At 39.1% G+C, this 15,442-nt stretch overlaps 1 protein-coding gene across 13 annotated transcripts in view; it reads right to left on the bottom strand.

Moving 5' to 3' along the window:
- MEIS2 (Meis homeobox 2) overlaps positions 1-15,442 on the bottom strand; it is a 203,315-nt gene that overhangs the window by 141,259 nt on the left and 46,614 nt on the right. For all 13 annotated transcript variants that reach the window (XM_081049122.1, XM_081049119.1, XM_081049124.1 and 10 more), the window contains exon 8: positions 594-739. In XM_081049122.1, coding sequence (XP_080905248.1) covers positions 594-739 — 146 coding nt within the window. The remainder of the gene's footprint in view (positions 1-593; positions 740-15,442) is intronic.

Here is a 15,442-nt window from a genome sequence, read left to right on the forward strand (position 1 = left end):
TTAGTTTATAAGATAATGGACTTGAACAGCCAAAGAAGAATCTTTACTCTCCACCTTACAAACAAAGGTGTTATAACACCAATAACCCTTCTGCGTTTGTCATACACATGACATGTTTGCACGCGGCTTCAGCCATTACGGTTGCACTTGACACTGTGAGCTGGGACATACATGTATGTAGTAAAGTGCATCTTTCTCCTCCTAGAGGAGATGGTTTTCATTAAGCATATGATCACAATGTTGATGGATTCACAAGCTCCTTACAACCATTTCCCTCGGTTGCAGTTGCATTATCTGAAGCCACTCTCGGACCTCTTAGCATAAATAACAAATTTATTTTTATATATACTGTTTAGGGTCCTCGACCATTTGGGATAAGGTCCATGCCTGGCCTATAAAAACAAAAATCTGCTCTGTTCTAGAGGGCGCCCTACGGATGGCTCGAGTTGATGACCTTAACTGCTCTGTTAGTCATCAGACTTCCAGAAAGGGAACATCGGCACCGTATTTTAAGAAACCTGTGTGAACCCATATCACGTGCTGGGAGAAGGCCAGACAACAACACTTGTTTTTTCTCTTTCATCTTGACTTACTGTGAGATGCTGGAAGAGCCACGCTCTCATGATGTTTGTTGCTACTTTGGGGAAAATGCCTCTTTTCTTCTGGCGTTTTTTATCCTTGTCGGGGTCATCGTCGTCACCTGTGCCAGGTGACGCGACACTGTTGTCTAAACCATCCCCTAGAACAAAAAAAAAAAAAAAATGAAAAGACATTAGAGACAACACAGAAAGGGGGCCAACAACACTGCAGCTAATGATGAGTTCAGCTCAGCTTGTTGAAAGAAATCCATTAAGCGGGTATATTCTCTTTCATTAAAGTATAATTGGAGATACAAATATGTAAAAGACAAAATTAAACCAGGCCTCTTCAAATGTTAATTTTGTGTGTCTCACACTCGCCCATATCATTAATTCAATTATAATTGTGCGCTTGACACAGTGCAGTAGCTCTTTGTCAATTACGGAATCCAATGTGGGAAAAGCGCCATCAGAAAACCCATTCGGTGAAAATGCATCCCCGTGCCCAGAGCGAACACATACTGTAGGGTAATCAAGTTAAATGTTCTGTAGTCTATATATTCTAGGCAGCCTGCATAGGTGACAGTAACTGTGTCACTGTTCATTGCACATAACACACTGCCTGCTCAGCCCCTCCTAGAACTGTCACCTCCTAAGCACACACATTCGCACACTCCTCAGATGACCCTGCACTCAGCATTTGCATGACATGAAAACTTTTAGCTCTCTGCACCACTGATCATTATCATTAAAAAAAAAAAAAAGATACACATCAAGGTAGGGTGCTCACTTAATCAGAAGTTTCTATCAACATCTTTCTCTTCTGTGCTTTTCTCTGGCATTAATTGTGCATTAGCAAAAATCATTTACTTTTAACAGTCATAGTTATTTTTTCTTGCCCTCCAGCAAAAATGCCTTGAAAGCCTGCCTGGAGGGCATCTAAATTATGTATCTGAAAAACTCTTCTGGCAAGGCATTGCAGGACCCCTACTTTCTTAAAATTCATACGAGCACGTCTTCCTGTTTTTGGGAAGGCATCAATCAAGAGCAGCAATATATGCCACATCCCTACATTAATATTTGAACTAATAACTTTAAAAAAAGGAAAGAAACAAGATCCGACTTGTGGCATAATCAAATGCAAAATAAATGAAGAATACGGGGACAGCACTGGGGCTTTATAGATGGCTGTGTTTTCCTTGCACATCATTAGCCTGGAACCACACGAAAGAGGAAAACAGAGAAGTGGAGAGTTTATGCTCCCCGCTGGTGTTTAAGAAGCCAGGGTCCTGGAAGGACATCTGGGAATTGCGCTGAGATGGGCTTTTTTGTAATTTAAGAATAGACATTCATTAGCAGTAAATGCCATAAATCCCATGCTAAGTAAAAACCTTGTCCAAGAAAGCCTAAAACAATAAACTCTGTGCTCAATGTAGCCTGAGCTCGCCGCTCCGCAGCTTCCTGGGGAATGCCACAGATGCACGGTTCATTCCCAGACAAGCTCCCTCCTCTCGCACTGGGCCATACCATGCCATCCTGCCCCTGGGGCCCCTGCCTCCCAATTTCAGGGTCTGCTGTGTGGGCTCCCCTGTACCTGTTCTTTTCCTTTCTCTCTGAAAAAAACCCTCAACCTTCTTTGACCAGAGAAGCAGAAAAGCCACAGCAAAGAGCTGGCAGATTAATTTTATTGACATTTCCATTTTCACTGCAATGCGATACCCTCCATCACATGGAAGAGATGACCCTCACTATTTACAGACTGACAGGCCACTTCATTACAACCACCCTGCCCCAAGGCAAAGCAGCTCCCTTCCATCTGCCCAAACACTAGAGCATGACCCCGAAGTTGCTGTTCTCTTTTTCTTTGCCGTCTGTTATGATAAAAAAAAAAAAAAAAAAAAAAACACGAGTGAGTCAAAGGAACCCCAAATAGTCAAAGAACTAATCAGAGTACAGGGGAACAAAAGGCATTTGACTTTTGAATACTGGATATATGGAGTCTACTCTTCATGTGTCTAGGTTCCCTGCACGCCCATGTACACCAAGGGGCCGCGTGCACAAGGACACACACACACACACACACACACACACACACACACACACACACACACACAAGCTCGAGCAGGGACACACGCAAACGCTTTCCACCACGGCAAGCAACTGCTGCAAGGCAAATTCTCACCCACACTAATGGCTTCTGACTGCTCCTTGGCAACCCTAGCATTTTAACCTGGGTGGATGTGCTCTCCGAAATACAGACACTGGAGCGATCTCATCAGCTGTTCATGTGACACAGATGGAGAGTGGCTATTAGGAGCCAGGCAGTGGGCCTTGGGGATCTGAGGTGCTGTTCTGTAGCCCGAGGCGATTTTGAAAAGCAGTACCCGGAGATGAGGAAAAAAAAAATTCCACACTGCAAGTGCAAGTTTGAAGTCAGTCAGTCTGTCTACCTACTATGGATAAAGATATCTTCGTCCCTTAATGGAAAATCTATGTGGGCTATCTGGATGTACATTTCAGATAATGTATGTATGGAATGGCTCTTCCTTCAATGTCTTCCAAATATAAAAACACATGCTGTAAACAATGCCTGTGTGTATATATTTCTTTCTAAGCACATATGGTTTCTGTGTATATGTTTAAGCTGAAATTGTCAGGATTTTGTTAAAATCTCATTTAGCTTTTTTTTTGATAGATTTTTGAATATACTTATTTTCAAAGGCTAATGGCTGAAATGAAGAAAGTTCAACCAAAAAAGGCATTTGTCTTTTAAACCCAATCAATGACCTTAAAAAACGAAGGGGAGCATTTCCGCAGAGCATTTTCTCTTGCTTAAAAGCAAAGAGAGCTAGTAACACCTTCAAACTATATGATTCACTATATTTAGCTCAAGGAAAAAAACAGAGCTAGATTGAACATACTCTGATGACTGACAAACTGGAGAAGACAGGAGCAATATATGAATTTTAATATCAAGCACTCCATTTTATATAAATGTAAACTATTTCAATTGGGATCCACTGTAACAAATAATTGTAAAGGAAAATGTGCCTATTTTTATAATAACTAGATACTAGACATTAGATTCTTAAATTAATATGAGTGTTCATAGCTCTATAAAGAGGAATTCCCCCCTCCAAATACTCAATAAATACCACTGCCTTTTCCTTCAGTGGGTTGTGAACCAACTCCAGCATAGAGGACTGACAACAGCATAAAGCAAAATTTTAAAAGGAAACTGTGTGATCTGCAACCTAAAATAAAATTGTGCCAATGACGCCAGAGTTAGTAACTCAGAAAGTGGGTATTGTTTTCTTGCTTTCAGGCTGCGTGTGTGTCTATGTAAGATAGCTGGCAATCCTTGGCCCCTGGGCCAAAAGAGTTTTTGTGCAGAAAAAGGGTGTGTATGCCAGGACAAATGCATGCACCAAGAGAGGTATAGGAGGTAACAGCAAACATCTCAGCATCTGAAGTTATGATTCCAATGTGTGGAATCCCTAAGGACAGGAACTGTTTCTGGTTTATCTTTTTCTCCTGAGAGCATACCTCCATGTCTGGCCCAGAGCAGACACCCAGTGATGGTTGGCTGAGTGAATGACTGAATTTAACACTGGGCTTCTTCAAGGGCTCACTCGCTCTTTGATAATCCCAAACTGGACGAAGCACATTCATTACAGTACCCAAGGGGCTGACTGAGTTGCCCTTGTATACAGAGTCACTTCTAAACATGCCAGGAACGGTGCTTCTTGAAAGAACTCAGTGCCCATTAGGGCCTTTCTGAGGGGCTGGTCCACAGGCCATTCCACCATTGCTGCCCCCTCTGATGAGGAAAAGCCAAATAGAGAAATACTGGACATGCTTCTTTTAAAAGGTTGCTAATCCCTGCACTCAGGGCACAGTCCAACTTTTGGGCAAAGATACTCCAAATAGCCGTGTAGTACCAGAACACACAGTTTCTGACCACGGGGAGAAATATTCAAGGCCTGGGGACAGATAACTTTGAAGTGGATTAAATCATCGGGGAGATTGTTTAAATCACAGGTCCCCAGGCCTCATCCCAGACTTACTGAAATCAAAATATCCTGGGGCAGGGACAAAGAGTTTGTATTTTTAACACGTTTCTTGAGTTTGCTTATGCAATCAGCCCAGCACTGGTTCTTAAACTGCCTTTTGGAAGCCACTAACCTAGATGATTTGAAATAAAATGCAACCTCGGTTAAAATTCTATTTTCCTCTCAGGACTGGTGTTAGTGGTCACGGTGACCACCTGCAGGCTGGCTTGGGCCTTAGTCACCTTTCCTGGCCAACATAATGAAGCCCCATCGTCATCTCCTGCTGGTGAGGGTTAAACAGGAAGAAAGAAGCTGTAAAACATCGACCCTCAAAATGGGGACCACTGACGAAGACACTGTGAGAAATGCAAATGCTTGGACCTGCCCCAGACCTACTGAACCTGAATCTCCGGGAGTGGGCTCTAACAATCTGAGGGTCACCAAGCACCCCAGGTGAATCTGAGCCCCACTCAAGTTTCAGAAGCACTGCTGTAGAGCATAGAGGCTCCCCGCAGCCTGCCATCCTGGGGTGGTTGTCTGAAGGCCTCCCGTATTAACACCCGGCGGGATCTAGGGAGCATTTCCAGCTGGATTTACACCCACGCTCTGGAGGAAGTCATACATCCCTTCCACAGCTGAGCACACTATGCTCAGAGCAGGGTTTCCAGGTGGAGACAAAATCCATATCCGTAGCTGTGCAGCCAGTGAATCAAGGAAAGATAAGGGCATATTATGAGAGGTTCCTCAGATGATTCTAAAGCAGAGATTCTCAATACATAAAATTCTTGGTCATAAACACTACCCAGGTCAAAGGACGCCACTTTCTTTCATTGGCATATAGTTTTATTCCATCTAGCCAAAACTCTGTCTATAGGGTAGTCATTAACTGTTTGGCTCAGAAGAAAGAAATGATGCAAACGGTGATAATGAGCTATGATGAGTTCAACCCCACTGGGATATGGCCTTCTTGCCCTGTCGGAAATATCATGCAACAACCAAGAAGATCCCAGTCCATCTTCTTCTATCTGCTCCCCCTTCCCACTCCCACAAAACAAACAAACAAACAACTCAGACATTTAGCAGTGAAGAAACTGAGGCCAGGAAGTTAAATCCTTGCCCAAGATTTCACAGTTACATGTGATCAAGGATCAACTGGAGTCTGGGCAATTTCAAGGCCAGTGTTACTACCATGGGGATTCTCACATTAGTGTTGTAAGTTATCTTTTACTTTCCAAAGCACTACCTCATTGGACCCCTGTTATCAGAGACTGATCTAAGCGAGGCTTGATCTGGTAGGTAAAGTGCAGGGGAGAGCGTAGATCTAGGGCCCAGGGGTGGGACTGAGCTAGAGCTGGACTGCCTAAAACAGGTTCAAAGAGAAATGTGCAAAAGTTTTCTCCCCAAAGTAAGCCAGTGCCTGAGGGATTTAGATATATTCGGGCAAGAGTCTTCACGACTTGGGGTTTTTATAATGGATTTATTGTGGTCCAAGTGGGGACCCTTGCATGGACAGTACCAGAACGACTTTCAGAGCCCAGAGATGCTACAAATATTTGAGAATGTACTGTCCATAGAGTCAATATCTCACGGGCTCTGATGCCATCCCTGTGCAGTGCTATTAAATACTTCACACAACTGCAGTTAAAGTGCTACATTGCCCCTGCCTCAAGGTCACTTTTTCAAAAATGTAATACGGTTTCTATGACCTTTTGGTACACTCTCAAATAACAAACATCTAAAACTGATCTCTCAGTCCTGTATTTTCAGAGAAATAATTAGGACAAATGAATATGTATTTGGGTTAATAGCATTTGTACTTCTTTTGGGTAAGTTGGTGGTGCGTTATTTAATCCTCACTTCCCCAAGTTTTGGACCACGTTTAATAGTTCAATACATTCATAGAAAATACATGCTTTGAAAAATATCTCATCTGGAAGAACACAGCTATTTTCCCTCTCTTTTTTGATAAATAGAAATTCACTATATTCATTATCATTTTCAGTTTGCACAATGTAAATTCACTAACTTCACACACACACACACACACACACACACACACACACACACACACACAAAATCTTCCAAACAATCTATTTCCAGGAATTAGGTATATTCATGAATACATAGATATTGATATATGTGATTATAAACCTGGTTGTATATAAATTAAATTGTATCTTTTTCAAATAACTCACCAATTTGTACACCAGTGTCCAAATATATTTGTACATGAACTGCATATTTTAACCTGTAGCCATATATACATGTGCATACACAGTCATACACTGATTACAGAGATTTTAAAATGTTTTTATTTCATGTTAAATAGCGTGGTCCCTTTTCTATACCATGTCGCTATCTCTAGAATACAGGGTCCTGTTCTTCATCAATGCTGTTATCACTTTATCACTATCATCACAAGTAACTTTCATTAGGCACCTGAAATGTTCCAATCCTCATTTAATCTGCACAATAAATGAAGGAAATCACTACTGTTACCAATTGCATTTTACAGATAAAAAACCTGAGGCTCAAAGAAATTAACTTGTCAAAGGTCACACAGTTAGTGGCAGAATGGCGGTTATCCTTCAAAAACCAAGTTCACATCCTCTATTTTCTCCCTTAAACTGCTGGGAGGACAAGCTGTAAAGAGTGAAGCTAGATTCTGGATTAGTCCTCACTGCTCAAGAGACAAACCTTAAGAATGAGGCCTTGTATATTCATATATTTACACCCCAAAGAGAGAGTGAGTGACAGCATATTTCACAATAAATATGAACCAAGAAACAAGCAGATACATATTTTTATACAAACAGGTATATCCATTAACTATATAGAATCATTATTGTTCTCTGCAGATCTAAAGTTCAAATTAAATACAATTTTGAAATGAGAGCATCTGTTGAATTTCAAAGACTTTTCTGAGGCAAGGAATCTTTCAAGATTCCATGTAGTTAGCCCTTTCCCTTTGGCCTGGAATGCCCTTTATCTTCATGTTTTTTCTTTCCCTCCTTCCCAGTTCATTCTTCTTTGCCCAGGCAAACTCCTATTCAACCTTCAAAACCCAGTGGGAAAAGGACCTCCTTTGTAAAATATTCCCCAGTTCCCATTAACAAAGTTAGTATTATACTATGCTTTCTACTTCTTCAGCAGTTTGTCCTTGCCTTTGTTATATTTACTCTTCTGGTTTGCAATTTATCTGTTTACTAATTTGCCTGTCCAGCTTTTTCAAGGCAGGAGGTATGTCTTATTCATTTCTGATTCCCAAGGTTTGACACAGAGTAAATATTTAAATGTTAGTGGAATGGACAAATTGGTAGTGAGAGCCTTTAGACATATTATTAGAGTCCTGTAATAGAGTCCTTCAACCTACTTTGAAGAAAGTGTCCCTGGAGGACATTACCTGCTTCTGGTAACCTGTTCTAATAACCAAGCCTTAGGCTCCCACACTCCCCTCTCCCTGCCCTGGAGGCATTGGGTATATCATGCCCAGTGTTTTACTCTTCGCATAGGTGCATAGCCCTCTTCAAAAATGGTCCTTACACGCCTGAGACATGTGTCATACATTGTTCATGAAAATGGTGCTCCATCTCAAACCTGCCTTATCCAATGCGAGAGAGAGTGCTAGAGAGAGTGGGCTACCCATTGCCCAAGCTGTTCAGATCACTGAAAAGATTCCAGTTAAAAATGAAGTATCAGAATGTATGGCATAGGGAATATAGTCAATAATTTTATCAGATGGCTGCTGGACTTATCATGGTGATCACTTGTTTAGGTCTACAAATGTTGAGCAACTATGCTGTACCCCTGAAACGTAATATTGTATGCTAGCTATATTTTCATAAAAATTCTTTTGAAAAAATGAAGTATTATGCAGCTATGGAACGGCAACACACCGTTCTTTGTGAGCTCTTTTTCTACCATCATTTCATCATGCTTTTTTTCTCTTAATATAGTACTTTGAAAAGGATTAAAATGCACTAAGAGTCAAAAGACATTTTCTTTCAGGGACTACCTTCCAGGACATTAATTTAGGATATCCTACCAAGAAATCTGCATCAGGGTTTCAAATCAGATGCAAAAAAAAACACAAAACAACAAAACCAAAAACAAAATAAAAAAACACACCAAGAAGCAGCAGCAGCTACTGCAGCCTTTGCCTAGTTCTGTTTTAGATGACAGTCTTGCAAAACTTGCTTTCCAAGAACCATCCTCAAAGTAAATCTGTTTCCACTTGCAATTTACCTTTCTTCCACATCAGATCAGGTTGGGGGAGGGGGAAGCTGCAGACCCAGAAATGTGGGGAGGGTGAAGGGCGAGAGGTGGGGTGCGGGGCCAGCAGTGAGACCTGCTAATTACTGATCTCTTTTACTCTCCTGCTGTGCTTAACTGTCTGGACACGTTAAAGTGAAATTTTTCTGTGATTTTTCAAGTGACTAGTTCATGGCCCACTAGCATGGAGGGAAGCAGAAGAGATGAAATGCTTTCGTTTACATGCAACATTTACTAACTGTGTGGGTTTTCCGACATTAAAGAGAGGACAGTGACCCAGGCCACCTTTTTCACACTCAAAAGAGCACTGAAAAAACAAGTCTTCATCGGCTTACCTCAGGCTTCCCTGGTCCTGAACACCCTCCCCCCGGGGTAGGAGCAGAAAGGGAAAAAAAGAGGGGATTTTATGCTCCTTTCTCTTCAACTTTTCAGGCGGTATAAGCAGCATTTAGCAAATTCAGCCCCAAATGGCTCCAAATGCTCAGAGCTGCAGGGGCTCATTCTTTGTTATCCTCCCTCTATTTACACAGGATTTATGCAGGCTCTCCACTGAAGAGACCGAAAGCACTTCCATTCTCACCGGCTCACCCTGGATTGTGGCCCCGGCAGCTTCACCCTGGCCTGCATCGGAGGATTTCTACAACCTGGCGAAGGCAGCAAACTGTGCCCTAACTGCGTGATCCCCAGGCAACCTGGCTGGTGCAGGCAGCTGCAACGCGGAGGCCTGGGAAAGATGAGCTCACCTTCCAGAAGAAAAACGAAAACCCAGCCAAGGCTGTGCAACTGTGTGTCCAGAGACAAATAACATGCACTTTAAAATATGCATCTATATAATATAATGAAAAGTGGTGGGTGAAAAAAAAAATTTAGACTGCAGCTTGGATGAAAACCACTTCACCCACTGGTTGGAAAAATAAAGTGTAAAAACAGACAGATGGACACATATGTAAATGTGGCTGTGTTTTAGGCTTAAGCTGGCAACGCGAGTGTCGTAGTATAGTTTTGCACGCCTGTATTTTCCATATCATGTTGAATCCTGTTAACTGTTGAACAGAAACATCCTCATACTGGTCCTTCACCAAATCAGTCCCCTGAATTTACCCGTCAGGAGCCATAAAATGGCTTTGTTTATTGACTGGAACCCTCTAATCCTTTACAGCAGAAATGAACGAAAGCTTCCAATACTCTTAGCCTACGGTTCACTTAAGTTGGTTACTCTCGTTTGAAACATATATTTTACTTGAAATTTTTTAAATATTTCAAGAAAGGATAACTACTCTCCTAACCTCCCACAGAATTCTCTAAAGGATACTGACTGGAGCCAGTAGAATAGTATATTCCTTTGCCATTATAATTCAGCAGATTGCTTAATCTCCGTGGTGGAGGATAAAAGAATGTACTTGTTACTCAGTTACCTGATAAGCACATATAAAAGTACAGAGTAGGTCCTGAAGTTATTCACAGTACATCATAATAAAGCTCTTCTGGGAACTCTAATGATTCATTTTTAGTGATCTCTCCAATGCCCTTTTCCACAGTTAACACTCAGATTTTATTAAGGCAGAAAGCAGGGACAAATGTCCACTCAAGTCCCAGCTCTCAAATTTGACTCTACTTGTACTGCACTATCTACAGCTAAAGCTTTTTTAATGTTCTGTTCACCTCCCCAGAGTGGCATTTCAGCTAACAGAGTTCACAATCTTTCAGCCCTAAACACAGAAGGCTGCTATCTTCAAGTCATCCTAGGAATGTGCCAGATACCATCATCTCCCTCCTGAGATACAAAGAACGAGAGAGAGAGAGAGAGAGAGAGAGAGAGAGAGAGAGAGAGAGAGAGAGAGAGAGAGAGAGAGAGAGAGAGACCCCAAGAGAAGACCAAGCTGATCAAGTTACCAACAGCCCAGAATGCCCCTCTCAGAGGGTTAATCTTTGAACCAGTAAATGTTATAATTAGGAGCCTTGAAGTTGGGCTGAGGCTGGCCATTGAAAGACCGACCCTAAAAGAGAAAGTATGAATGGAACACATCTCTTTTACCTAATGGTTTGACACAAGTGTCACGATTTTTATGCAAAATTACACAAAAATGAGTTATGATATATGAGTCTCTTCCCCACATCTCCTACAAAAGAAAAAAAGGTGGCTGGGGAGAGATGTCTTCTCAATTTCACTTAGCTATGTTGCTGTACAAATTGTGAAAATTATGCAAATAACAATTTTGGCACCTTTGCTAGAGGAAAACATTATTAAATTATGCTCTAAGTATTTTGTCTGCTTTAGTAATTACTCTCATGTAACTGTAAATATAAATAGCTGTTATTCTGTTTAAATTTTTAATCATGCAAAATATTGTCACACAAAATGTCCTTCTGTTGCAGTCTAACTGGGATTTTCTTTTTTAAAATATCCATATTTAACTGAAGTGGACTATTTTTAGCATTGTAAAGTGTTTTAGTAAAGATAGCTGGCTAACATCTCTGAATCAACAGGTCTTTCAAGGAAAGATATGGCCTTTATATTTGCAAAAAGAATTTCCTACAAAATTCCTTTTACATAAAATGTATTTTTAACATTTTGTACTAAAATTAGAATACAATTAGTCTGCTTTGAAGAACGTGTTAACTACATCAAACCTGTATGTTCAGTATAGTCCAGTTATATTCTCATTTTATCATTAACTATGAGATTTTCTATCTTACTGTCTCTTTTAGCATACTTTTATGTTTAATGAAACATTAAATATCAACCAATAATAAAATTTGTTAGGAGGAATAAACTAAAAAGCAAAGTTCTATCCGTAGCAAAAATTATTTCATTCAATTTTTAGGATCTTTACTTCATTATCATAGTTACTCTCTAAAACAAAACTAGGGACAGTACATTTTTATAATAGCAAACATTTGATCACTTTGAACTCTTAATATGGTATTTCTCTGTGAATTTGTAGCAGCAGATACTATTTCCCACAGCAGGACAGCAAAAACAAAGAGACTAAATATTTCTTCTACTCTCTCAATTGTTAAATGAAAATAATAGAATGTTTTAATAAAAGTGTAATTTTGCAACTGACCCTGTTAAATAACGCAAAAAGAAATCCTTTGTCTTTAGCGAAAAGATAGCCATCTCAATAATAATAATAATGCTTACTTACTAGAACAACTAGATTGAGATATCTACCAACATTCCCTCTGGGAAATTTTCAGGAAGCTAGGCACAGCTACATACAGAAAAAAGAACAGTAGTGCCTATGAAGTTGATAACTGGTTTTGGGTGAATACTTTTTAAACTATTAACATGTCAGAATCGGAGCATGTTTGTTAATTATTAGAAAATTATATTGTGTACATTTTTTTAAATAATATTTTCACACAACAGAGTTTCCTAATAAAACTCTGGATTTTTATTTAAGAAATTTATAAAAAAAATATTAATAACATTTAAATAGTAGCTACTGTGCGTTTTGGTATTCTACTTATTACAATGTCTTAAATAAATCTACTATATGATTTGAGAACAAGCAGGTATGTTTTTGTAATGTAATGCAAATGGATATCCACAACGTATATGTAATAGGCCTAAGGGAAACAAATAATATGACTGCTTAATAAGAATAATCTAAGTTAGCATAAATTGATTTTCTTTATATAGCTTATGTACTAAAGAACTATAGACACAGGGGCCCTTTGAAAGTTTACTTTAAATGGAGAATGACTGCTAGTGAATGCCGAGTTTCTTTTTGGGTGATGAAAATTTCTAAACTTCATCATAGTGATGATTGCACAACTCTGTAAATATACTGAAAATCATCGAATTGTACATTTGGGTGAATTACATAGTATGTGAATTATATCTCAATAAAGCTATTATATATTTGTTAAATGAACACATTTTGGCCTCCTTATACAAAAAAGCATGCTGGAAGAAATATCAAATCCTATTAACTGAGGTTGAAGGTATCCATAATCTTTTCTGAATTGCTTCAAAACAATGTGATTTCAAGGCCACTTACTAAGGTCATCTCAACACACTTCACATAAAAAAAACAAAAACCCCAAACAAAACAAACAAACACAAAAAACATGTACTCAAAAACATTTGGGATGAATTCTATACTGTATACATTACAAGGATATGCATTAATAAAAAGTAAATTGACCTTAATACTGAAATTAATCTTTCTTCACTCTCATTTCCATTGCATTATAGCAAAAGCCTAGCCCAAATTAGTTACCCTTTCAAGGCTTACTTCAACAACCAGAGTAACTCCAGAGATGTACACACACAGGCACACACACACACACACACACACACACACACACCACTCCTACATTTCTTTTACATTTCTTCTACATAAGCTTCTTCAAGGCAGGAACTACATTTTTTTATGTCATTCTTAGAAATGAATAACATTATGGGTATAGTATGTACCTCATCTTTTATTGAATGAATGAATAGATGACTCTCATATTCCTTGGAATGTTTTATTTTTTAGGGTTTATATCTAAAACTTGGAAACAGAAGCTATCTGGAATTTGATCTCTTAATGTTAAAAACTGGCCATAGCGTTGATGTTTCATAAATTTCAACAACATCAACTTGTAAGATAAACTGTTTAGAAGAAACATCTTGATTAAAAGAGACAATTAACAACAGAGGTGTCCTATTTTTGAGGAGTGCCCTACATACTTGATTCACCCTTGTTTTTTAAATTTCTGACTTTATTTCTTTGAGCAGCTGTACTACTTTATAAAGTGGAGGGTCACTTCTGACTTACTCCTTGGCCCTCCACTCTGTACCTCCGCCCCCTCCCCACATAAGTGCACATACCCTTGGGGGGAAATGATGATGCAATGGAAAAAGCATGAGCTGTTGGATAAAACAGATCTTGTACCGAATACCCAGATCTATTTCTCACTGGTTGAGTGTAAGCTCAGTCAAGAGATTAACAGTCTGAACATCAGTTTCCTTATCTATGAAATGGGAAGAATTATACATACCCAATAGGTTAATTGTGAAAATTAAATGAAACAACAAATGTAACAGCTATTATTTGTTAAATCGCTACCTGTACCAGGCGCTTTACACTTACTAACAAGCTTAGGAACTTTATACAGGACATCTAGCTTCACACAGCATCTGACACAGCAAAGGTGCATCAATAAATGTTAGTTATTTCCTTTCTTAAAATGAACTAATGTGAAAGGATAAACAAAATGTGGTATATCCATACACAGAAATACTACTCAGTATTAAAAAAGAACAAAGTACTGATGAATGCAACATGTTACATCTCCGTCCTTATGCTAAATGGAAAAGGTCAAACACGAAATAACTGCACAATGTATGATTCCAAATATATTAAATTCTAGAAAATGCAAACTAATGTATAATGACCAAAAGCACATCAATGGTTGCTTGAGGACAGGTACTGAGGGAGAGATGGACTAAAAAGGAGTACGAGGAAACTTTTGGGTGCTGATGGAAATGTATACTAGCTAGATTATCGTGCTGGTCTCATGAGTGTATGTAACTGTCAAAACTCATTAAATTGTATGCTTTAAGTGGGTGAAATTTGGGGATGAAAATTATACCTCAATAAAGTTCATAAAATAATGGTAAACAGATTAAAAGTAAATCTCCATAAACCTGTTATTTGGCATTAAACAGGTTTTAGTGGAAAGTATAGTATACAATACAGGGAGTGGGAGTGCAGATTCTCACAGTTATCCCAGTGATGGTCTGTTAGGATGGAATGATTTAGAGCAGCATTTGAAAGATGCTGTAGAGAGAAGCCCAACATGATACTTATAAACCTGTTGAGTTAATGAAGACACAACATGGATGGTCAGAACACACTTTGCAGATTTTACTGAAAAATATTTTTCTCCATTGGCCAAATCCCATTACGAGAAATATTATTAAAAGATCTATTCAAGTTGCCAAAAAAGTACCAATAATAAAAAAGGTAATAGAAATAATTCTTAATAAGCTATCTTTAAAAAACTCTTTGGGGTAATTCAGTATTAACCCATTCCTCCTAATCTTAAAAAGGGTCTTACACTGGAGATCTTAGTCAATTTCAGGGGAAAATGACGCCACACATGAAAGACTTCGAGCACCCTTAAGATTAAAAATGGGAACTACAGAATTAATATTAACCCTTGCCAGACAGCTCCATGTCTTCAGCTAATCCCTGAATTTATCATATGAATACGGAAAGGAACTAACATTTGTGGAGCACCTAGAATGTGCCAGCTATTATACAAAAGATACCTCATCTGCAGGACAGTTCAGAGTTTGATATTTTAATTACCATTAGTATCTTCAGAAAGTAAAGCCACACAGGTTAAGAAACTTCTCTGAAGTCCTGTGGCTAGTCAATAACAAAGCTGCATCTTCAACTCTCATCTCTGAGCTCAACTGCACCACACAGCCTATACTTCTATATGAAGTGGAATTCATATTTTAAAAGAGTAGAATGTGGGGAGAGACAGTGTCTTCTGACTTTGAACCTGGGTAAATGGTATTTATTAATGCCTGAT

This window comes from Rhinolophus hipposideros (assembly GCF_964194185.1).
Source record: "Rhinolophus hipposideros genome assembly, chromosome: 5".
Classification (NCBI taxonomy): Eukaryota; Metazoa; Chordata; class Mammalia; order Chiroptera; family Rhinolophidae; genus Rhinolophus; species Rhinolophus hipposideros.